Below are 27,007 nucleotides of genomic sequence, written 5' to 3'. Positions count from 1 at the left end.
GAGACAATAATAAAATTGGCTGAATATCAGAATCTCAAATATTCTTGGGAATGTAGCTGTCCTTCTGGGCTCTGATAAAGTAAAGTTCAAGCTTCTGTATAGAGAATGAAATTTAATTTTTCATGGGATTCAAACACTGTGGAAAGGACATATTCCTGTGTTTATTACTGTATCTAAAGCAAATGTTGCAGAACATCTCTATGAGTTTCATCAGAACAAAATCTTTGTCAATTTCAAATCTTTTACCCTATGATCCTCTGGTGACATAAATAGAAAGGCATCTTATTTGGAGGCAGAAGAATGGGCTAAAAGCATGTGGTATAGAGTCTGTGTAATTAGAACAAGTCATTTACCATCTCTGAATCTTTGTTCCCTCTCCTATTAAAAAAGTAGTTATGAAAAACAGTAGTTAAGAAGATTAAAAGATCCGTACTGAGCTTTGAAAAATTTTAAGCTATGATGTAATTATCAATTACTATTGTTTTATTATTTCTTGTATTTATAAAGTACATTCTGAGTTTACTTTGTATCATTCCAAAGATCCCCATAGCAGCAGGCATCCTTACCGAGGCAGCATGAATGGGAGTGTGAACGAATGTATTCAGTGAGAAAAGCAGCATTTGTTCCTGGGTCTTCTGGAGGAGAGCACTCTCTTTCAACCAGAAAAGCAAACATCTTTAACGGTTGTAATTCAAGAAGCAAAGAGGTCAGGAGATTCTGAGGGTTCCTACAGTGACTTTGGAAGAATTGTCAAGAGCTGGGTGTTCATATTAGAGGCTATGAATCTAGAATTAAGAAGGAGCTGTTTTGGCAATTATGCCAACTCTGTTTTTGCTCTCGTAGAACAGCTGTGGCAGCAAACTGTCCAGGCCAGTGAGGATGAAGTCATTAAGTGATGTCAATTTAACTGAACATGTAGATCTGTCCACATCTAAATATTCTCACCAATTTCTAAAACTTTTAACAACCATGCTATCAGACACATGAAAAAATGTTCATCATCACTAGCCATCAGGGAGATTCTAATTAAAACCACATTGAGATACCACCTTACACCAGTTAGAATGGCCAAAATTAGCAAGACAGGAAACAACGTGTGTTGGAGAGGATGTGGAGAAAGGGGAACCCTCTTACACTGTTGGTGGAAATGCAAGTTGGTGCAGCCACTTTGGAGAACAGTGTGGAAATTCCTCAAGAAATTAAAACGAGAGCTTCCCTATGACCCTGCAATTGCACTACTGGGTATTTACCCCAAAGATACAGATGTAGTGAAAAGAAGGGCCATCTGTACCCCAATGTTTATAGCAGCCATGGCCACGGTCGCCAAACTGTGGAAAGAACTAAGATGCCCTTCAATGGATGAATGGATAAGGAAAATGTGGTCCATATACACTATGGAGTATTATGCCTCCATCAGAAAGGACAAATACCCAACTTTTGTAGCAACATGGACGGGACTGGAAGAGATTATGCTGAGTGAAATAAGTCAAGCAGAGAGAGTCAAGTATCATATGGTTTCACTTATTTGTGGAGCATAACAAATAACATGGAGGACAAGGGGAGATGGAGAGGAAAAGGGAGTTGAGGGAAATTGGAAGGGGAGGTGAACCATGAGAGACTATGGACTCTGAAAAACAACCTGAGGGTTTTGAAGGGGCGGGGGTGGGAGGTCGGGGGAACCAGGTGGTGGATATTAGGGAGGGCACGGATTGCATGAAGCACTGGGTGTGGTGCAAAAACAATGAATACTGTTACACTGAAAAGAAATTAAAAATTAAAAAAAAAAACAACTAACAACCATGGCTCACAGCTCAGCAACTTAAGTTTGACAATTGAGTACTGCATTTGGTGATTATGCCTTTGATTGGGCACCATTTAACGAGCAAAAGCCATCTGTACAAGACAGATCTTGCAGTTAAACCAGCGTAACAGATTTCAGGACAAAAGGGCATTCAAATATTAGGCTCTGTGCACATTGTTTGGCTCACTGACAGGAAACACTGAAAACCAAATGGAGATAATGGGAAATCAAATCAAGAAAACTAAGTGATCCAGTGTACATACAGGCGAAAGGTAAATAAATAAGTATATGTAAAATTTAGGATTACCTTCTCCAGGCAAATTTTCAGAGCAGTCAACCTGTCTTGCAATGCAATTTTTTTTTTTTGCAGTTGCTTTAAAGTGAATGAATAGGGTGGCTCAGTCAGTCAAGTGTTTGCCTTGGGCTCAGGTCACGATCTCAGGGTCCTGGGATGGAGTCCTCAGTATGGCTCCCTATTCAACCTGGAGTCAACTTCTCTCTCTCCCTCCACCCGTCCCCTCCCTCCTGCGTGCTGTTTCTCTCTCTCTCCCTCAAATAAGTAAAAAAAGTCTTTTAAAAAAAAAAAAAGTGAGTACACCCTCAAAAAATAAATGAATATAGCTTTAATACCACCTGAAGCCAGTCTACCTAGGATCAAATCTTGGGTTTGCCACTTGGAATTGTGTAACGCTGAACAAATTATATCACCTGTGACTCCATGTCCTCATCTGTAAAACCTATCTCATAGAAGTATTTTTTCAGTTAATGGAGGTTATTAAAAAAACAACAAAAAACTAGGACACATTTAGTGCCATGTAGCTAACTGGTACTATTAATCTAACATCTTGAAGAAGAAATGATTAGAGCATTTGAATAGAGCCAATCCAAACACATAGAACTTTTTTCTCTAATCTATCAAGAAGCTGATATCCACCTATCTTAAGACATTCAAAAACTGGACCCTGATACTATTTGCAAATGTTGAGGTGGGCTAAGAAATATACAACTAATTCCCAAAGGTATACAAATCTCTCAAGATTGGGCTCTGCACATTAGGCAATTAATGAAAACAAAACAAAACAAATTAGAGCTCTGTATGATCTCAAAAAGATCTCATCACCCAAGGGATTAGTCTCTGTTAGTAAAAATCAGTAATAAAACATACTTTCTCTTCTACAATATCTTAGAATTTACAAAGTGTTTTTGCTAAATATTGTTATTCCTAGCAAATATCTTTTTGGTCTGAACTCTAGTTCTCAGCCCCTAAAGAATTTGTTGTCTGGGAAAGCCCCTGAATTGTTTCTGTAAATAGTCCATCTGTTTGATGTCATAAAATCAGTACGAGAACATAGGGCCTTCAATACAGCTGGTTCTGGAACAAATCTAATTAAAATATCCCTTTGAGTAATGATTGAGTTCAGTATTTTAATTAGCTTAGGCCACCTGTTCAAATCCCAGCTTCATACTTTGTGACAAAAATGCCAGATAATTTGAATATTTCTGTAGCATAAAAATGAGAGCAAATTTCTAACCCTTCCAAACATGTGAGATTGCCCTATTAATATTCCTTTCTCATACTATTCTTTTTTGGTTGAGAATGAATGGTATTGTAACAATTTGAGAAAGCTATCCCTCTATTTCTGCTCAACAAAGATAGGCACATAAGTTAATCTATTTTTTGTATTTATGTGAGAACTTACATGTAAAACTAGTTTAGCATTTTTTGGAGAGACAGATTTCAAACTACTGATTTGATTTCTTTATTAATTATAGGTTTATTCAGGCCCCTTTGTAAGTGAGTTTTTTATGAAATTGTGTTTTTATATAAAGTTATCCACTGCATCTGTTTTCAATTTTTTTTTAATGTAAAATTCATGGTATTCTCAGCATGGTTTTTCATTGTATCTGACATTTTAAGTTATTTCTCCATTTTCCATCCTTAATATGTATTTGCATCTTATTCTTATTAAGAAGTATTGATTTTTTAAAAAAAGATTTTATTTATTTATTTGACAGAGAGAGAGAGAGCACAAGCAGGTGGAGCAGCAGGCAGAGGAACAGGGAGAAACAGACCCCCCTTGCTGAGCAGGGAGCCCCATGCGGGGCTTGATCTCAGGACTCTGGGATCATGACCTGACCTGAAGATAGCCACTTACCAACTGAGACACCCAGGTGCCCCAAGAAGTACTGATTTTTTTTCACCTTGCTAGAAATTTTTCTTATCTTATTAGTTGTTTAAATAGCCAGCTTTAAAGAAAAAAAAAAGATTTTATTTATTTATTCATGAGAGAAAAAGTTAGAGGGAGAAGCAGGCTCCCCATGGAGCATGATGCAGGACTCAATCCTAGAACCCTGGGATGACAACCAGAGCCAAAAGCAGATGTTTAACCAACTGAGCTACCCAGGGTCCCCAAGCAGCCAGCTTTTCATTTTGCTGTGCCTCTCCACTGTTATTTCCTATTATATTGTATTATTATAAAGGATATCAGATATCCTTTATAATATTTATTAAAGTAGTATATTATTATATTGTTAGTTTTATCTTATTATTATAGTGTTATTATTCTTGTGTTTATGTTAATTTTTACATTCTAACCTTAGAGCCAATTAGAGGAAAACTGACCTTTTCTGAGCCATGTCTCACCCATGAAATATCACACAGGTTGGCATTCTCTAGACTTTTTGAGTGACCTTTGAGACCCCAGCATTTGCAGTGACAACTTCTGACCTACAGAAAGACTATAGTGAGAATACAAAGAAGTATATCTTCACTGTAGAAGGAAATTTTACTAATAAATTGGGAAGTCTGAAAAGAGAAATTTTGAAGTTGGTGTTTTGACCAGTGGAACAGTCAGAAGAAAAAATTAGCAATAGGAGGCAAGGTATGGAGGCAGAAAAACACAAGGTATTTGGGAGAGAAATGACTACTCTATTTTAATCAGATTGAATTGATTTATTCAATCAAATCAAAGATTTGATTGCTCTTTCCTAGAATTGGCCTTAATGTTATGAGGGGACATTAAAGAATGGTGGATAGCAGAATGACATAATTAAACCACTGTTATAATAAAAGAAAAAGAAAAAGAACCCAAGAGTGGTGCAGATTGAATCAGAAGAGAACATGAGACAGAACTTCAGCAGAAATCATGTAGTTAGGTAATGAGGTAATTGTGACTTGGGAAACAAAAGAAGACTTCACATGATGTGGAAAATATGAGATACAGAGCATGAGGAAGAAGTTCAAAATGACCATGTTTTTGGATTTTTGGAAACTAGGAGAATGGCATTTTCATTAACAAAAATGAGAAGAGACTAGCAGAAACTAGTTTAGGGGAATGTTGGTGAATTAACTATTGTTAATGTGAAGAATGAGGACACAACCCTCATTCTTGTGTGTACCATCAGGCACATGAAAATGCACCCCTTCTCCCATCCCAATACCATTAAGACTACTGCTCCTTCCATAAGTAGACAGGTTCTAGTAAAATATAAAAACAAATGAATGTTTTATAGACCATGGGTTAAGAATTCTTTGATAAAAAAAAATGAAGGGAGTTGAGGGACATTGGGAGGGGAGGTGAACCATGAGAGACTATGGACTCTGAAAAACAACCTAAGGGTTTTGAAGGGGCGGGGGGTGGGAGGTTGGGGGAACTAGGTGGTGGGTATTAGGGAGGGCACGCATTGCATGGAGCACTGGGTGTAGTGAAAAAACAATGAATACTGTTACGCTGAAAATAAATAAAAAATTTAAAAAAATGCAAAGTGTCAAACAAACAAAAAAAATGATAAAACATAAGTAGATAAGTTCTGACTCAGAACTCTACTTACCTGTCATCTTTTCAAGAAAACTTCACTGTCCTCTATGACTGAGTTAGACCCCCTTTCTGTACATCCATGTGTTTGACAGCCCTAGAGAAACTTCTCACAGTGTATTGAATTTGTCCATGTGTTTGCTTTACTGTCCCTCCCTCGAGATCGTAAGTTTCTTCAAGGAAAGTATTGTGTTGTGTTCAAACAATCTTACAAAGTATTTGTCATTCCACAGAAACTTATTAAATGATTACGATGGTGGTTGTAGTGATAGCGTGGTGGTGTGTTGCAAAGGACAGGGTCAGCAAAATAAAAGAGAAAGTTACCTGAATAGAAGTGATTGTTGAAGTTACATAGGATGAATGAGATCATTACAAAGGGTAGAGAAAGAAGAACAAATGGCAAGTGGAGATTTGGATCACACCTAGACTGGGTGGGTTTACCATAGCGAGCAATGCAGTCTGGACTTTTCTCCCTCACTTGTCATTGTCATAAACCAAATTTCTCTTCCTCATGCACAATCTATCAGTTGGATGGATGGCAGATCCACTACATTTTTGCTATTATATTTGAGAGACAGAAAGAGACCCTTCACAGGGGAAGCAAACCAAAAATAATAGCTGTTATAAATTAAGCCAGATAAGTAAAATACATACTATCTAGATGTTGTTGCTAACTAGATAGTAGGATTCCTAACTAGGTACTAGGTAAGAGGAGTCACTTATAAAATATATGCTATTTGAAAACACATACTCAATAGACCTACTGTTTTCATAATAGAGATTACAAAAATTTGTATCCTACGAAAACCTCTTATCTTCTGGGTACATGAAGAAGAATTTAAAAGATTTTAGGGGACATAGCTTTGAAAGGTAAAAAAAACACTGACTAGTTAATAAGCTCTGGGAAGGCCAGGACCATCCATCTTCCTCATGTACCTTTGTAAACCAGAACCTAGGACACAGGAATAAATAGTTAAGACATGCTGAATAATTACTATTTAAGTGAATAAATGAATGTATTTCCGTATGCTAACTTATTGGTATGTTTTTCTCTGAATCTTATTTTGTAAATGTAATGATATTTTAATTATCCCTTATGTCTACCTATTTGGCCAGTGAATTTTCTTTCCATTTAATACAGTATAGAGATTGATAGTCATAAAATTCCAGCAATAACTAATATGTGATCTGGTTACACTTTGCTATAGTTCAGGCTCACTAACCAAGGGAAAGATCAATTAATTTTAACTATGAAATAACCATCAGGCAATAAAAAGTTATAACATGGTGGAGAAAGAGGCAAGAAAGAGTAGTAGTGTGTTATCTAATATCCAACCCTTGATAGTATAACTTTCATTTAGAATTCCCTCCCCAAATGCAGTTAATCTAGAGTCCCTATATTTATTCCCAATCTGCTTGCTTATAAAAGAAGACCCATTATTACTCAGTAAAACAAAACAAAACAAAACAAAAGAACCCCACAAGATAAATTTCATTTATGTCCTGAAGGAGATGAAGACTTCATGAATTTATTAAATGTTTTTATTTTCACAGGGAATTTTTGAGGACTCCTCTGTAAGTGATGAAAGAAATTGATTTTCCATATCAACTTCCAAAGGGATTCCATCTCACAAAAATTAAATCAAATTGCAAGAAATTGCAAATTCTAATGTTCAAATGAAATAAGTGTGAGGAGCAATGTCCACAATAGCCAAGCTGTGGAAAGAGCTGAGATACCCTTCAACAGACGAATGGATAAAGAAGATGTGGCCCATAGATACAATGGAATATTACTCAGTCATCAGAAAGGATGAATACCCAACTTTTGCATTAGCATGGATAGGACTAGAGGAGATTATGCTGAGTGAAATAAGTCAAGCAGAGAAAGTCAATTATCACATGTTTTCACTTACTTGTGGAACATAAAAAATAACATGGAGGACATTAGGAGAAGGAAAAGAAAGTGAGCTGGGCGAAATCGGAGGGGGAGATGAACCATGAGAGACTGTGGACTCTGAGTAACAAACTGAGGATTTTAGACAAGAGGGAGGTGAGGGGATGGGTGAGCCTGGAGGTGGGTGTTAAGGAGGGCATGTAGTCAATGGAGCACTGGGTGTTGTACATAAACAATGAATCTTGGAACACTGCATCGAAAACCAATGATGTATTTTATGGTGACTAGCAACATAATAAAAAAAAAAAAAGGAATGAATGTGAGGAGCACTTCTGTTTTCTACTTCCTAATGAGAAATCTCATTTGAAATTATTATTTTCTTTATTGGATTCTTCCATCACATCTATCTCTTCCACTTTCTAAAAGGGGCCTCGCTTAAGATGGGGTGAATGAGAAGGAGGTAGAATAATTCTTCCTACTTTCAGGAGGCTTCACTCTAGAAGACTCTTGTGGTGAACAAGACTACAAGGTCTCTCAATTTTCAGAACCAATATGTTATTTTTATCAGCGCACCAGCATTATGAAAGAGTCACATTTACCTGGATCACAAGAAACAAATTCAGGTGAGTGCCAACTTAATAATTTTCATTGAGAAATATATCTGTCATGTTACCAAACTTCAGGCTGTGAGTGATGATAAGTGCATGACTCAGAGAAATAAAATGACTTGTCAATTCTGCATAGCCAACAAGGAGTGTAGCTGAGTCCTTGTCATTCAGAATTTCTTCCATTACGTAAAATACCCTTTCCTCACCCCACCCTGGTTCCTGGACCCCTTTTTCTAGTTCTCTATTCTTGTTGGCTTATAAAGGCTCTCCCTTAAAATGAGATTACAATATTAAGTTTTAGAATAAATGTGCATCATAGGCTACCACTCTTCTGAAAACAATACCAGTATTGTTACACAAAAATATAGTTACAATACAACAGAATTGTACAGTAAGTGCTGTATGTATATTTTATGTACATTGATGTCTGTTGTGCATGGAGCTCAGTTTAGGTCCTTCAGCATAATATTTATACCTGAAAGCTATGGAAACGTATGATAACGGTAGTACAGTGTATTTAATGTATTTATTTTTATCATATTATAATGGCACATTGTTTATCTGCTACTTGGCTTTTATTTTTATTATTAAGAGCAAATCTTTGATAATAATTCAGCTCACGAAATAGAAAATCCCCTTGGAGACTTAATTTCCAAGAGTGCCTTTTGAAGAGATGCTGGGTACCTTGTGGTTGGGGGAGAATCACGGCAATTCTCACTCATGGCTAAATAAAGTGAGTCTTAAATTGTACAAATGGACTCAATAGAAATACTATTAAACAGATCCAATAGTTAGGACATATTTATTGTCAGCCAAAATCACACAAACTTGTAAAATTGCATAAGTACAGTGATTTAGGAAAACTAAACATTGTTTCATGAAAAATGTCCAAAATGAATTTTCATTGAGTTGTATTAATAGTATGTAAATTAGTATGTGAACACCCAAGTAGGGCACAGATACAGTGAAAGCTGTAGACTTCTTGCTTCTGCTTTCATCCTCTGAAAGGCCCTCTTTTGGTACCTCTTTCACAGTAAGTGGACTTTTCCAGTCATTCACCCCCAGCTCTGAGCATTACAACTCTGTGCCCCCAAAGTCTCTGATCTCAGCTAACCCAACCCTCTGTCAGACTCAGCACCTACTACGGTTTATTTTAAACCTTCCCCTCTTTCCCGAGGTCCCACCTCTGTTGCCACCACTGGCAGATGGCAATCCTTTTATTTAATGGAGAAAGAGAAACTGGAGGTGCTGAAAATCATACAAAAGGTGCCCACTGTTGTCCAAGGATAATCCAGCCTCCCGGGTGATCTCCCCTGCCTGCCAGATATGTTACTCAGGCAATCCTTCCTGTTCATTCTCGAGCCTCTGCTTCTTCCTTCTCTACAGGCTACTTCCTCTCAGCTTATCAACCTGCTCAACTAAGTCCCTCAATACAGTTCATATAGTTCTATTCCTTGTTTGTCCTTTCGTATCTCCCTTGTCTTTCCTTCTCCTCTTAGCACTATCTTCTTTTGTTCCTTTTTGCATTATTTGAAAAACAATTTTATTACAAAAAAATTCAAATATATACACAAGTAGAGAAAATAGTATAATGAATCCTATCTTTTGTTGTTTAATAGCTTTATTTTTTAGAGCACTTTTAGGTTCATGACAAAGCTGAATGGAAAGTACAGCCCATCTGTGAACCCAGATACCCTTGTCACACACAGGTACAACCTCCTCCACTGTCTGCATGCTGCACAGAGGTACACTTATTCCAACAGATGAACCAATACTGACACACTCTTGTCACCCCAGATCCATACATACATTAGGGTGATTTTGTGTTGTAACGCTATGGGATTGATAAATTTATAATGGCATGTAACTACCATCATAGTAGGACACAAAGTAGTTTCACTGCCCTAAAAATCTTCTGTGCTTCACCTGTGCATCTCTTCCTCCTCCCAAGCCTGGTGGCAACTACTGATATTTTTACTATCTCTATACTTTTGCCTTTTCCAGATTGCCATTTATTTGGAATCATACAGTATGGAGCTTTTTCAGATTGTCTTCTTTCACTTAGTAATATATGCATTTATGGGTCTTTCATGTCTTTTGTGACATGATAGCTCATGTCTTTTTGGTGGGGAATAATTATCCATTGTATGGATGTACCACAGTTCATTTATCCACTCAACTTTTGAAGGACATCTTGGTTTCTTCCAAGTTTTGGCAATTATGAATAAAGCTCCTATAAACATCAGGTATAAGTTTTTGTGTAGACATAAATTTCCAGTTTCTTTGGGTAAATATCAAGGAGCCCAACTGCTGAATCATGTGCTTCAAGTATATTCAGTTTTGTAAGAAACCACCAAATTGTCTTCCAAAGTAGCTATACTATTTTCTATTTTTACCAGTAATGAATGAGAGTTCTTGTTGCTCCCCATTCTTGTCAGCATTTAGTTTTAGTCAGTTTTCAGTGTTTTGGATTTTAGCCATTCTAATAGGAGTCTAATTAAAGTTTTAATTTGCAATTCCCTAAAAATGTATGATGTTAAGCATCTTTTTATGCTTATTTACCAACTGCATATCTTCCCTTGAGGCGCCTGTTCAGATCTTTTGCCCACTTTTTTAAACCAAGATGTTCATATTCTTAAGTTTTAAGAATTCTTCATATATTTTGGATAACAGCTTTTTATTGGATATGTCTCTTGTAAATCTTTTCTCCCAGGCTTGTCTTCTCATTCTCTTGATGGTATATTTCATAGAGCAGAAATTTTAAATTTTAATGAGGTCCAATATATCAGTTCCTTTTTTGTAGATTGTGCCTTTTGTGTTGTATCTAAGAAAACATTGCCAAACTCTAGGTCACCCATATTTTCTCCTATATTACCTTCCAGTTCTATAGTTTGCATTGTCATCTTACAGGGTTTCTTCTTCCATTTCTAAAACTAATGTATGACCATTGTGGAAAATATAAAAACAATATAAAGTGCAATAGTTATTCTCAATATCCTCAGATGCATGTAAAGCTTCAGATTTCCAATAAAAATATGCATATATACATACATATGTCTGTACATAATACATGCGTGTATACCACATATATTTATACACACATATATAATGCATATTGAAAATTGAGATCATACTTTATATATTTGCAATTTGCTTTTTACCAAGCAATGTATAGTATATATACATTTTTTATGCTAAAGTTTTCTACAATTTAATTTCAAAATCTACAGTTTGTAATTGAATGCTTCTACAATGTTGTTTAATCAATTGCATACTGTTGAACATTTATGTTTCTCCTTTCTCACAAATTGTACTTAGATGAATGTCTATATGTATTGTAATTTATTCATTTAAAATTTTTTAAATTTTAAAATTTAACAAATTTTAAAATTTAACACCTTCATCCCTATTCACACGTTTTAGACTTAATTATAATTAAGAAATAAAGGTGGAAACAATCAACATACTTGCCTACAAATTAATTATATTTTACTTATTTTGTCACCACAGCTGGAAAAGCCCAGGAGGAATTAGGAAGGAAAGAAGTGTAAAGATAGCTTTTAGCTATCAGATAAATATTAAGTAAAACATATCTTCTTCTATTTCTCTCCTTTTATAATATATTTCCTGTGATTTGAAATGGTTACTGTATTCTCAGACCAATGAAATTTGAAGAATATTCCACAGTAAGAAAAGATGTCTGTTTAATATGTAAATTCCATGTAAGTAAGTATTAAAATGTCTATTAATAAACAAAAATCCTAAGTTGATTTCAACAGTGAATTTCAGAGGTTCACAGTTGTGTTTTATTATTTTGGTCATTGGAAATCCTTTATACATGAATCTTTAAAAAAAATATTTTATTTATTTATTTATTTTTAGAGAGAGAGTACATGCAAGTGCGGGGGAGGGGGAGCAAAGAGAGAGGGAGAAAGGATCTCAAGCAGACTCCACACTCAGTGCAGGGACCCATGCGGGGCACCATCTCATGACCCTGAGATCATGACCTGAGCCAAAATCAAGAGTTGGGCACTTAACCAACTAAGCCACACAGGTGCCCTAAATGAATTCTTTGCCAGTGAAGTGCCAGAATGACAGTATGATTTCAGGATGACATTCATTCAAGTTTCCCCACTCTAGGAGGGAGATCTTTGACACATCACTCATTATCTCTTTGGACTAAATTCCTGATGCTCAATTGCAGGGCCAAAGGAGTAAACATGCATAGATCTTTTTAATACTGTCATCCAAATAAGTCATACATTTCATTCCTATTACAAGCATATAAGATACCTTTTGTCTGTAATCACAGCCAGGACTAGATCTATTTTTCAGATCTTTGCCAATTTGGTAGAATAAAATTACATCTCATTGTTGTTTTAAATTTAAGGCTGAATTTTTTTCATGTACTTGTTAACCATTTGTATTTTTTTTAAGATTTTATTTATTTATGTGACACAGAGAGAGAGAGAGAGAGAGCAAGCACGGGGAGAGGGAGAGGGAGAAGCAGGCTCTCTGCCGAGCAGGGAGCCTGATGTGGGGCTTGATCCCAGGACCCTGGGATCATGACCTGAGTGGAAGGCAGACGCTTAACCGACTGAGCCACCCAGGTGCCCCATTTGTATTTTTATATTAAACAATTGCCTTTTCTTATAATCGGCCCCTTTACTTATATGCTGAGAACATTGATCTCTTTCTTATTGATTTGTAAGAATATTTATTATTGGCTCATGTTTTGCAACAACCTTCTAATTTTAAGCCTGAAAAATTATTTTTCAATATTAGACATTTAAAATTTATATACATAAGATAAATGTAAATTTAAAAAGTACAGTCATGAAATAAAAAACTTGAAACTACAATCCATATAAAGAACTAAAATATTACCCAATACCAGTGTTTGTGCTGTTTTACCTTTTCTAATCCCTATGGTCTGCCCAGAGATCACTGCTACACAGAATTTTATGTTTAAAATGTCCTGGTATTCGTAATAGATGTATTTTTTATGTATTTAAGCCATGAAATGTATTGCTTAATTTTTCTTCTTTTTTACTTTATAAAATCGGCAGTATAGTTGTGAAGAGCAGGAATTCTGGAACCAGATTGCCTGGGTTCAAAGTTGAGTGCTCACCTTACTAGTTGCATAATCATGCAATGTTTAGTTAAGTTCCACCCTTTTTTTCTCTTATTAAGGGAGGTTAATAATGATCATATAGGGTATCTACCACATATAAAAGTTGTATTATATTTCATGCAGGATCTAGTCATTTTGTAGGAATGGGGGGGCACCAGAATATAACTGACCATACAGTAGGAGTGTTAATTAATATCTTTTATTTTTTATTCTTATATTTACAGAAGTTTTCATTATTGGGTTAAAAAAAATATTTCTTATGGTTTCTTCTGTCTTTTCCCTTAGATTAGATGAATAGTTACAGATATTTTCTTTAGCTCTTTTATAGTTAAAATTTTTTATATCCAGTTTTTAGAACACATGGAATTTATTTTGGTATATACATGAGTATATATCTAACTGCACTTTTTTTCTAAATACAAAATACATTGCTTTACCAGTATTTATTAACAATCTAACACTTCCTTACTGATTTGAAATGCTACTTTATCATATTCTAAATACTTAAATGTGCGTGAGATTAGTTTAAGGTTTTGTGTTTTCGACTGACCTATTATTCTAATGCGTTTTAAGTGAGTAAGGTAAGTATATTTTTCTACTTTCTCCTTTTCCTATTCCTTAACCAACTGCAGTTGGGTCTCTGCTTCTACCATTTCCATAAACTTGCCAAGTTTGTAAATTCTCAGTACAGGACCGGGTCTGATGCTTACTTCTCTCAACATCTGCACAATAGTGAACACTACTGACCCCTTTTCCCTTCTTCAAATACTCAATTAACTTTCCTGACACCAGAAAATATCCTTTCTGGTAAAGTTATAAGGGTCCACATATTTCCCTGTCCAGAGTCAGTTTTAGAGTCACAGAATGTTAAGAGTGGAAAGTCCCAAATCACCAGTTATCTACACAATAACATCATAATCACTTGAAAAGAATTTTCAAGGTGCAAATTCCTGAACCCTGCCCTAATTGAGTAGGTCTGAGAAGGAACTAGGAGAGCATAATTATAAGTGTTTCCTGAATGATTCTGACACATACCTAAGTCACAACTTTCCAAGTCAACTCTAGTAGTGTATAAGTCAACAACTGAGACACAATTATCACAATATTTTTTAAATAGATGAAATACTTGGTATAATCCAGCCAAGCCTCTTATTTTGCAGGTTACTAATCTGAGGTTCTGAAATGAAATGGCACTACTATATGGTGGCAAACCCGGAACTATACCCCATTTACTACAGCTTGAACCCCAAGCAAATGGATAACGATCTTTGCAAAAACCCTTCTAAGCAGATATTATTATTTTTCTCATTTTAGAATTGAGGAAAAAGATATCTTAAAATGTTAAGTAACTTTTTCAGAATCAGCTAATTAGCAGATTACAGACCTGAAATTTAAACCCAGGTAGTCTCACACCAGAAACTGTGAGCTTACTCTACCTTGCTGCTAGAAGTCTGCCCAACTCATGCCTCCCTTCCCCCAGTTCCTGAATACACACAGCCATCTATATAAAACTAGATCAATCTCTGTTTTCCATCACTGTGCCTAAGAGAAGATGGAAAAGAAAAAGAAGATGAAAGCAAAGTATTAAGAAACTCACTCTAGGAGGGAGAAGTGTTAACAATTCTTTGAGTGACTCTCGTCCCCAAATATCTCCTTTTGACTCAAAATTTAAAGTCCTATAGCAAACATTCATTCATCCCACCAATACTTTCTGAGCTTTTACTAAGTGCTAGACACTTTGCTAAGCATTGGGAAATATACATGGTGACTTTCCTGACAGAGAAGACATATAATCAGGCAATGACAAAAGCATGTGAGAATTTTTTTCATAACTGTGGCAGGCCTGACTACTCCACTCTGGGAAATAAAAAACAGAGCACTTTAACTTTATAAAACAGGTTAGGTGGCTCTTTCCCTTCAGGTGATGTCTGAAGCATAAACAGAAAACAAAGAGGGTTAGAAACAGGTAATAAGAGCGTGCTGGAAAAATTAGATAGATAGATACATAGATAGATAGATGAGATAACCAATCAACCATGGAGGAAACATGAACAAAAGGAATTTTCAAGGAAAGGTATGCAAAGAAAAACAAGAGAATCCCCCCTAAATACTCAAGAGACTATGGACTCTGAGAAACAAACTGAGGGTTTGAGAAGGGAGCAAGGGTAGAGGGATGGGTGAGCCTGGTGGTGGGTATTAAGGAGGGCACGGATTGCATGGAGCACTGGGTGTTACACGCAAACAATGAATCATGGAACACAACATCAAAAACTAATGATGTACTGTATGGTAACTAACAACATAAAAAAATAAATAAAAATACTCTACATTTTCAAATGATTTTCTTAAGATTTTTAAGAATCCAACATGGCGAAATATATCTCTTTCTTACATAATCTACTCCCTTGTAGTTAACTGTAAATTTTCCTGCAAATGAGTTTCTTAAAGTTTTCTTATAACTAAATAAATAGAGTCAGATAGTACGTTTGAAGGGGAAAAGAATTTCTGTACATTGGGACCTGTACCTCAATAACGTAGGCACAGAATGCTATCAGCATATATCTGAAGGTCATCTATCCTCACCCTTCTGTCCAGAAAAGACTTCCCAAAGGTCTTGGATAACCTAATACCTGAGGAATGGACAGGATACATGAGGATGTTCCAGGGTGAGAGAAAGAGCTTGTGGGAAAATGTGCAAAAGAACAATTATTAATTTTGGGGAATCTCAGTGTGACTTTAGTAGATTACCAGAGAAAGGGCAGAGAGGAGGGGGTTATAATGACAGAAAATTAGGCTGGAGATGTGATCAAGGTTAAGATATGATCCTTGTTTGACGTACCATGGAGCTTGGTACTTCTGAAGACGACTTCAGTGAACAGAGTAAACTAAGGTAAATGAGATCTTATTGAAAGCATGGAAAGAGCCTTCTGGTTGCAATGCAGAGAGTGGATTTCAAGGGCTAAAGATAAGAGAGGGAGAGGCCAATCAGGAGGCTGGTTTCCAGATGACAAATGATAGTGCCATGAGGAGAACAAGAATTGTCAATACTTAAATTAGGTGTGGAGGACAAGCAAAGTTAGAGGAATCAAGGAAAATACTAGTTTGGGATCTAAGCAATTTAGTAAAGGATGGTGCCGTTCATGATGATGGAGATGACAGGAGGAGATAAGAGTCTGTGAATGTTCCCTCTAAAGTATAAGAGGAAAACAGGAAGGAAGAGAGAGAGAAAGAACAGAAAGAGGAAGAAAGGAGGAAACATAGTATTAGGCCCCCAATACTATTCTACAAACATCCATTTGCATTAATTTATTCTTCCCAATAACCCTCCAAAGTAATAAGATGCCCCTATTTTGGGAGAGTTTTCAACTTGGGCCTTCTAATTCCAAGTCCAGCACTCTATTGACCTAATTTCTTTCTCCATGGGGGAAAAAACCCTTCTATTGAGGAACAAAGAGAATTTTAAAAGAAAGCTATGTTTTCTTATGATAATTAGTGCTGCTTTGGCTCAGGAAAAAATTTTTCTATTCAAGCTTTTTTTCAGGGCAACCTTAACCTCCTTGTTCCTGAAACTATAAATCAGAGGATTGAGCATAGGCACCACAATGGTGTAGAACACGGTGGACACTTTCCCCTGGTCCATGGACAAGACAGAAGAAGGATGAAGATACATGAATGCCCCTGACCCAAAGAAAACAGAAACAACAATTATATGTGAGCTGCAAGTGCTGAAGGCTTTGGACCTTCCTTCAGTGGAACGGATGCGAAGGATGCTAGCGAGGATAAAAGTATAAGAGACAATGATAGTGAGGCTGGGCACGCCAACATCAAAGCCCACAACAATGAGAACTACCAGCTCATTGACGTGAGTGCTTGTACAGGAGAGCTCCAGGAGGGGGAGGATGTCACACATGTAGTGGTTGATGGTGTTGGCATCACAGAAGGTCAGCCTCAGCATGCATCCTGTGTGGGCCCAGGCACCAATAAATGCCCCCACATATACAATCACAGCCAGCAGAGAACAGACCTGAGGGGACATGGTGACTGTATACAGCAGGGGCTTACAAATGGCCACATAGCGATCATAGGCCATTACTGTCAGTACATAGCACTCTGCACTGACAAAGAAACAATAGAAAAAAAGCTGAGTCATGCATGCTGCATAGGAGATGGTGTTTGGCTCAGACACAAAGTTTACCAGCAATTTTGGGGTGATAACGGAAGAATAACAGAGGTCGATAAAGGATAAATTAAAGAGGAAGTAGTACATGGGGGTGTGAAGGTGAGAATTCAGTCCAATTAGAGTGACCAAGCCCACATTTCCTGCCATGGTGACAATGTAGATTCCTAAGAATAGGAAGAACAGGGGCAGCTGGATCTCTGAATATTTGGTTAAACCCACAAGGATAAACTCAGTGACTAAGGAACTGTTTCCCATATCCATGTGCTTCCAGTAGGATCTGAAAGATAGAAGAGTAGAATCATATTGAGGCAGAATCCAGACTTCCTATGCAATCCCATGCCAGGCCATTCTGGAGCCAAGAAGCCAACAGACTCTGCTGAGGTTTAGTTATTTTATAGGAAGTTATTTTAGAGGATCTGGCTCTGCTCATATAAGGAAGACTAGTATCTGGGAGGCATCAACATAGTTTCAAGTAACACTGGGAGAAATATTTCAAGAGGGGGAGAAGTACAGAAATTTCTCATCTTTTCCCTGGTTAAGTTTGTCATTAGTACTTTCTATTTCTTCATTTATTCCTGTTTGTACTTGTTAATCTTTAATCACCACACTTCAGCTACCTGTGCTGGCCACATCCAGACTGGACACTGTGTAGGGTGGAGACCATGAGCGCACATCCACAGCAGGGTTGGGGAAACAGACTTACAGAGACTCTGGTTTCCCAAGCACACACAGCAAAAAAAGTCATTAAGCCAGGAATGGAAGCTGGGTTTCGTTCATAGGAAATTCTATAAGGACTGGAGGCAATCCTTCTGCAAACCCCATAGTCTCAGTACTACCTCTAATGTTGATTTTCTTCCTATGCAGACCCCATAATCATCTGTACCCAGACCAGAGCTGGTAAAGCAGAAAAGTTTATTACTTTCTATTGCTCTGGGTTTTGAAAGACATAAAAACATAAAGGGTTCAATGCTTACTCTTCTTTGCCTAGTGACATCACAACTGCCTTGTGGTTTCTTCTCCAACACTGCTCTCTAAAAGGAAAGTTCTGCTGCTGTGGGTGGTGATAGAGCTGAACAAAACCACTCACCTTCCATTTGTGTGGAGGTTCAGAGCATTTATAATCTCAGTCTTTGACTGGCTCTGAGACTCATTAAGATAAAGATCATTATTCTTAATAATGATTTTGCCCAGAGGTGATCATTAAATTATTTAAAAAAATATAAACAGCTGGCTTTGTTTTCAAGATAGTAACAGGGAGCATCATGTACGCGAAATTATTCCGGGTTTGGAGGACTTAGTGGTGTGATACAGGGGCTTCCCCAGGAGAACTGCCATAGTTCCCTTTGGGAAGGACAAGTATATAAAACTGTACACAGATGAAGATGCTTATACCCTAGTGTCTTTGGAAGTTCAATATTCTCCTCAAAGTTGCACATTCTTCCAGGACAAATGAGGTAGAGATCCTTTCTCTCTTCTTTCGCCTAGTGCTTCATTGGCTTTTAGGCACAACTGCTAACACATAGCTAATAATATTTTAAATCCCCATAAAATATTTCACATACATACCTATATTACCACACATATATAGTGTTAACAGTATGGCACAAATGATCGTACAATGCACTCTTCGTATCTTTTAGACACATCACTTCTTATGTGCCTTTTTCCTGGCACTCTCTTTCCTGTCCTAGCTCCCCTTCATTCCATCATGCCCCAGTTATTTATGTTTACAACTTACAACGTCTTCCCTTATTTTCCTAATTGCTGATATAACCAAATAGATTTATAAGGGCTTTACAGCTAACTACAAACTACATATTTTTTGATCTCTTGCTTTTGTCATTTAATAATATTTCATTAAAATATCTCCAAAATTCTATGTTTGGACATATTATAACTTATCCAACAATACACATCTATGGAAATCCATAATTTTCCATTCTTTTACCACCAAAAGCAATGGTAAAATTGTCATCATTGTGCATACATCTTGATATACCAGTAGTTTTAATTCAATGGGATATATTCCCAGAATGTTCTTTTAATTAATATCAGATGGTTTTCCCAAAAGCTATAATAATTCACATTTCTACAAGCAATGTGTAAAACTACTTCTTCTTCCCCACTTACAGCAATGGACAGATCATCTAAACTGAAAATTAACAAGGAAAGAGTGGCTTTGAATGATACACTGGATCAAATGGGCTTAACGGATACATTTAGGACATCCATCCTAAAACACCAGAATACATAGTCTTTTCAGGTGCACAGAGAACATTATCCAGAATAGATCACATGGTAGCCTACAAAACAAGCCTCAATAAATTCAAGAAAATCAAAGTCATACCATGCTTCTTTTCTGACCACAAAGTTATGAAACTAGCAGTCAACCACAAGAAAAAATCTGGAAAGACCACAAATACATGGAGGTTAAAAAACATCCTACTAAACAATGAATGGATCAACCAGGAAATAAAAAAGAAATTTAAAAAGTGGAAACAAACGAAAATGAAAACACAATGGCCCCAAACCTCTGGGATTCTGCAAAAGTGGTCCTAGGAGAGAAGTCATAGCAATACAGGCCTACCTCAAGAAGCAAGAAAAAGTTCAAATAACCTAACCTTACACCTTAAAGGAGCTAGGAAAAGAAAAAAACAAAACCTAAAACCAGCCGAAGGAAGGAAATAATAAAGATGAGAGCAGAAATAAATGATATAAAAACTAAAAACAACAACAACAACAAAACACAAAACAATAGATCAATGAAACTGGGAGTTGGTTCTTTGGAAAAAAATAAATAAAATTGATAAGCCTCTAACAAGATTTATCAAGAAAAAAAAAAGCGGGGGGGTGGTACCGGGGTGGCTCAGTGGGTTAAAGCCTCTGCCTTCGGCTCAGGTCATGATCTCAGGGTCCTGGAATTGAGCCCCGCATCAGGCTCTCTGCTCAGCGGGAAGCCTGCATCTCCCCTCTCTGCCTGCCTCTCTGCTTACTTGTGATCTTTGTCTGTCAAATAAATAAATAAAAATCATTAAAATAAAAGGAATCAAGTAAATAAAATCACAAGTGACATCAGAGAAATAATCAACACCACAGAAATACAAAGGATTATATGAGAATATTATGAAAAACTATATGCCAAAAATTGGGCAATTCCTAGAAACATATAAACTACCAACACAAAAACAGGTAGAGCTAGAAAACTTGAACAGACCAATAACCAGCAAAGAAATTGAATATGTAACCAGAAAATTTCAGCAAACAAAAATACAGGGCCAGATGGCTTCACAGGCAAATTCTACCAAACACTTAAATAAGAGTTACTACTTATTCTTCTTAAATTATTCCAAAATATAAAAAAGGAAAGAAAACGTCCAAATTCATTTTATGAGAACAGATTTAACCTGAAACCAAACCCAGATAAAGATCCCACTGAAAGAGAAAGCTACAGGCCAACATCCCTGATGAACATAGATGCAAAAACTCAATAAAATACTAGCAAACCAAATCCAACACATTAACTGAAAGTTAATAAAACTGGATAAGAATCAGGTTTTGCATGGAAATGTTGAATCACTATATTGTACACCTGAAACCAATATTACACTTTAGGATAACTATCTGAATTTAAATAAAAACTTTCTAAAAAGGTGGGTTGCATTCCCTGCCTTAGTTTTTACACAGTGATCTTATAAAACACAAGACTAAAGACCGTGTATGTGTGTGTGTGTGTATAGGAAGGCAGTATAAACAAGTGAGTGATGGAGATCTATAAATTTGGGATTTAGAAGTTAAAGGAATATAGAAATCAAAACCTCTTTTATTCCTGTTTTTCTATCAGCCTTTAACTGTAGTACACTCTAATTATTCCAAATTTGATGCTCAGCAACAATAGTAGCTTGCTTAGAGAAAGGGTCCATTAAACAATATCAGGATGTAATCAGGGAACTTCCTTTAACTAGGAGGACCATTTTCCATTAAGCACTGAAACTCAAAGTGTTCACACTGACTTAGAAACATCTCTGTGCTAGTTTCACAGGTCCCACCGAATCTCATGGCTTACCTGTTTAACTAAGATATCATTTATCTATCTATCATCTATCTATCATATATCTATATATATATTTCTCATTATTTCATTCATTCCATTCAGATAACTCAAGAAAACAAAAACTGTTAAGGATAACTCTATGTTTTAAACGTAAATCACCCTAACTTGATTCCTTTCCTTTGAGAGAAGTCCAAATAGAGCTTGTGTTGCTAACTGAAAGTTATAGATAAGCTGTTTTATTTATTTATTTATTTATTTATTTATTTATTCATTTTTAAAGATTTTTATTCATTTGGGGCACCAGGGTGGCACAGTCGGTTAAGCGTCTGCCTTGGGCTTAGGTCATGAGCCCAGGGTCCTGGGATGGAGCGCTGCATCCGGCTCCCTGCTCAGCAGGGCCTCTGCTTCTTCCTCTGCCCCTCCCCCATTCATGCTTATGTGCGGGCTCTCTCTCTCTCTCTCTGAAATAAATAAATAAAATCTTTAAAAAAATTTTTTTAAAGATTTTATTTTAAAAAATTTTTTATTTTAAAAATTTTTTTTAAAGATTTTATTTATTCATTTGAGAAAGAGGGAGAGCATGAGCATGGGGAAGGGCAAAGGGAGAGGAAAAAGCAGACTCTCCACTGAGCAGGGAACCTGACACTAGGCTCAAATGACCTGAGCCTAAGGCAGTCTCTTAATTGACTGAGCAGCTCAGATGCCCCTGAGTCTCTTTCTTAAAACTTTGCCAAACCTAGATTTAATAAGCTTTATTTAAACTTTTGTTATTGTTTTTTCAAAAATAATCAGGAAGAAATGGAAACTAATTTGAAAGAAATCTTACCTTCTCTAAAAATGAAACAATTTTAACTTGTATTTTCAGACTTCTCAAATGAAAGATTAGTGATCAGGTTTAACACATATTTGGGGCCACTTCAAATAGTGATAAAATAAAAACAGAGTGGATGGACACACCTCTGCAATGTCTACAGAGGTCCCCAAATAGCACAAGTATTATTTACTTATATAGATACACTTCAATCTCAATAAGGAAAACAATTTAATCAAAACAGACAGTAGAGGAGCCTGAGTGGGTCACTTGGTTGAACATCTGACTCTTGATTTTGGTTCAGGTCCTGATCTCAGGGTTATGAGCTTGGGCCCTGCCTAGGGCTCCATTCTGGGTTTGAAGTTGGCTTGGAATTCTCTCTCTCCCTCTCTTCCTCTGCCCCTGTTCCCCTCCCTCTCTTAAAAAAAAAAAAAAAAAGAAGAAGAAGAAGAAAAGAAAAAAGAAAAGGGACGGTAAATAAATGAAAAGAAAGAAAAAAGAAAACACCAACATAGATCAACCATTTTATATAAATAAGCATGTGAAAATCAAGCATATTAATATTGGAGTTAGGAGATGTGGTTATAAGCAGTCATGCAAAACATCTACCAACAAACCGGAAACACACCAGTCATGCCAACTTTCACAGTATCTACATTTAACTGGAGATTAGAAAACAAGTAAAATTGAAAATATTATTAAAGTTATCTTACAAAATGTAGACATTATCCCTTGGTTAAGATCAAGGATTTTTAGAGTAAAATTTTTTTTTTGTCTTTCCTCAAAAGAAAAATAATCTGACATCCTATTACAGAAAAGACACTGTCATAATTTGACTTGGTTACTCACTGAAAGTTTCTTCCAAATTGTCGTTGCTTCCCTAACTGCAACTTGAGGGTTTTGTACCTTAAATAGGTAAGAAGTAGCATATAGACGCCTCCAAAAAACAAGGACTGAATTAATTGTTCTCATGTCTTCAAGTCCTGGGGAGGTGAACTTTATTTTTTTATATGAAATAACTTGAGAAATCCTGTGATCCCCGTAATATTTCTAGGGCCTTCCAGGAAGAAGAGGAGAATCGTAAGAATGGACTTTTATTATATATCATTTGGCTTTCTGGATTCCTTCTTCCTAAATTGAGTTTTAATTACTATTCACTACTTTATCTTTTGAAATATCCTCTATCTACTTAGTCCCCCAAATGTGACCAGAGCTTTCCACTTCATTCCTCCAAACACTACCACTGTCTGCACACTGTACATTATAAATCTTATGAAAACTTTATGGACAGTATTTTTATAGCACTATATAGAGCAGGATTAAAACTGACTTTGAAATGTGGTTTAAATCCTCATGACCACTCTGCATACCAAGACCTTATATTTATTGGCCATGTACCTTGTTGAACCCTGGCCTGATTATATGTTCTGGGCTCCTTTCCCTCCTATGCCTTGCTCTGTGAATTACAAGTATGTGCAAACATCCCAAATTAATTTTTTAAAGTATTTATTTATTTAGTATTGTGTTATGTTAGTCACCATACAGTACATCATTAATTTTTGATATAGTGTTCCATGATTCATTGTTCGCATATAACACCCAGTGCTCCATGCAATACGTGCCCTCCTTCATACCCATCACCAAGGTCATCCATCCCCCAAACCCCTCTCTTCTAAAACCCTCAGTTTGTTTCTTGGAGTCCATAGTCTCTCATGGTTCATCTCCCCCTCCGATTTCTCTCCCCCTCATTTTTCCCTTCCTTCTCCTAATGTCCTCCATGCTTTTAAGTTCCAGTTAGTTAACATACAGTGTAATATTAGTTTCAGGTGTACAATACAGTGATTCAACACTTCCGTACATACATCATTCAGTGATCATCACAAGTGTATTCCTTAACTCCCACCACAAATTCATTTTGTTTGATTTTGAAGAAGTAACATTTCATTTGAGCCAATCATTTCTGAACTGTACTTGCCCCAAAAACCTTCCCTTTCCCAGTGGGGGGAAAAAAACATCAAACTGTTTTCCCAAACAAAAAAACAAATAAAAGTAATACCCACCCCAAGAGAAATTCATGTATCATCCTGGGACAAAGCACAATCAATTTTCAAATTGGAAATGTTTTCTTGTTTTCCATGCTTATGGAAACAACAAGTAATGGAATAAAGTAGAAGCAAAGTACACTACAAACAGTGGTAGGCTTGAAGTCAGAAGATGAAGAATTTAGTCTAGACTTTTTCCTTCAGAAGACAGAGAATTGTAGGTCACTAGTCACTCTCAGCTTTACTTTCCAATCCATGGAATAAACATATTTTGACAACCTGTTATGTGCAGGGTTGACCATGCAAAGGTAAGAAAACTCTTTGGAAAAGAAGACATGATGCACAGTGTTTATAGATGCAAAGTCATTTCTACTTGACAGTCCTTATGGAAACTTCCAACTCTGGCATGAAAGGGGACACATTCTTGTTCAGTGAATGCTGGAAGGTTGAGAATAGGAAGACATTGTCCCCTTCATGCTGCCAAGGCAAGGGGCAGAGACAGTACATCATTCAAATGTTCCTTGATCTGATCATTTGTAGACAAGTCTTCTATTTCCAGAAAGAAAAACATAAGTTCAAATGATAGAGCAAAAAAACCTGATAATAAATTTTTTTCTTAATATTATTACCAAATGAAAAAAAAAGGGAGAGGAAAGTGTGCCAATGGTGAAGAGAGTCCTACTCTACAAAAAGCAAAAATAAATTATTGAGAGAAGATTCAACTTTTCTTCAGCATGATAAGAAAGGAATAGGATAAGCAGGATGCCAATACAGTTACTGTAATTAAAAACAGAAGCTCTCTGTCCTGGGACTAACTGGTGACACTGTTTCTGATCAAAACACTCTCCTACTCACAATTTTTCTCACAGCAAGTTTAACATCTTTGTTTCTCAAGCTGTAAATGAAAGGGTTCATCATGGGAACCACATTGGTGTAAAAGACAGAGGAGATTTTCCCCTTACCCATAGACCCAGCAGAAGATGGTTTAAGATACATAAAAGCAAAGGAGCCAAAGAAGAGAAAAACAGCAATTATGTGGGAACTGCATGTGCTGAAGGCTTTGGACCTGCCCTCGGCGGAGCTAATGCGCAGGATGCTGGACAGGATGAAACCATAAGAGACAAAAATGGTGACACTGGGCACAATCACATTGATGCTTGCCACAATGAAAACCACCAGCTCATTGACATAGGTGCTGGTGCAGGAGAGCTGGAGCAGAGGGAGGATGTCACAAAAATAATGGTTGACAGTGTTTGCATCACAGAAGGTCAGTCTCAGCATGCACCCTGTGTGAGCCGTGGCACCTGCAAATGCCAACAAATATGAACCAAGCATAAGGATGGAACATACTTTGGGGGACATGGCAACATTATATAAGAGTGGGTTACAGATGGCCACATAGCGATCATAGGCCATTGATGTCAGCACGTAACATTCAGAAATAGCAAAAAAGCAGAAAAAGTAAAACTGGGTCATGCATCCCCTGTAGGAGATAATATTCTCCTTTGATGTGAAGTTAATCAGCATTTTAGGTGTAAACACAGAAGAATAACACAGGTCTGTGAAGGACAAATTGAAGAGGAAAAAGTACATGGGGGTGTGCAGGTGTGAATTGAGCCCTATTAGTATTATCAAGCACAAGTTTCCCAACATAGTGACCATGTACATGACTAGAAAGAGACAGAAGAGGGGGAGCTGGAGATCTGGAAGGTCTGTGAGCCCCACCAGAATGAATTCAGTCACAAAGGAAGCATTTCCAGGAGCCATTCTTCTCTAAGGGGATCTGTGAGCACAGAAAAATAGGGTTACATAAGGAAAGAACTCAGCTCTCCTTGCAAGATCTTGTACTAAGGAGAGTGTATACACTGGAAGTGCCTGAGACTGGCCCAACCTAGACACATAGAATCTGTCTTTACCACTATCATGATCCTGAGGGACACTAATTAATTCTCTCTTTATTAAAGCCCTATTAAGCTAAATTTAGCAAAGCACATCACAAATTTAACCTAGAGAGGCAAGTTCATTGAACTTGGTCTCTGGAAACATGACTCCTGCAAAAATCAAGGGAGAAGGGAGAAGCTGGGACCAGAACAGAATCATCCTTCTCACCATTTCTTCATTCACTTGACCCTCTCCTTACCAGGAAAATTAGAGGCAGAATCCTTAGTAACCCTGTGCTGGCCTCAAATGCAGATTACACTTGATGGAGTGAGAATTAAGAATACTCTTTGTTACCTAAATGAGGGACCAGGGTCTAGGGATTTAGTTACTGACCCATGTCACAGAGTAAAAGCCATAAATCTGGAAGAGTGAGAGTTCCATCCAGAGAGAGGGAACTTACTGATGGAGATACTGCATCCCCTGTGCCCCTAATCTCTGAACATTCTTTTATCTCCCTCAAACACATTCTCTTGCCAGCTTCACTTGAATGTCAATACTGCACAAAATGGGAAAGAAAGTGGCATAGCTCAGACCTCTGAACTTCCATCTCAACAGCAGGAATGTGTTATTATAAATGGAATTCAGATACTCACTCAGCCTCCATAGGTCAAAAAGCCTCAGAGCTCTCTTATCCTTGGTATTTACCCCTGTGGTCCTGGAAAGGCAATTTCAGGCTCAGAGGCTTTGATTCTAAGAGGATTCAGCCTGACTCAAATTCAGATATACCCTT

General features: G+C 36.9%; 1 protein-coding gene across 2 annotated transcripts in view; it reads right to left on the bottom strand.

Annotated features, from left to right (window-relative positions):
* The window catches only part of LOC308350347 (olfactory receptor 8D1), a gene marked incomplete at both ends in the record, with an annotated part of 38,781 nt that extends 12,678 nt beyond the window's left edge, over positions 1-26,103 (bottom strand). Inside the window, 2 exons of one of the 2 annotated variants that reach the window (XM_080815529.1) lie at positions 16,758-16,805; positions 25,216-26,103. In XM_080815529.1, coding sequence (XP_080671655.1) covers positions 16,758-16,805; positions 25,216-26,103 — 936 coding nt within the window. The other variant, XM_080815530.1, reaches the window with a different exon arrangement.
* Positions 26,104-27,007: the final 904 nt, after the last annotated feature.

Source organism: Martes martes (genome assembly GCF_963455335.1).
Source record: "Martes martes genome assembly, chromosome: 10".
Taxonomy (NCBI): domain Eukaryota; kingdom Metazoa; phylum Chordata; class Mammalia; order Carnivora; family Mustelidae; genus Martes; species Martes martes.
Note: the sequence above shows the minus strand (reverse complement) of the source record. Positions and strands in the feature narration are given on the sequence as shown.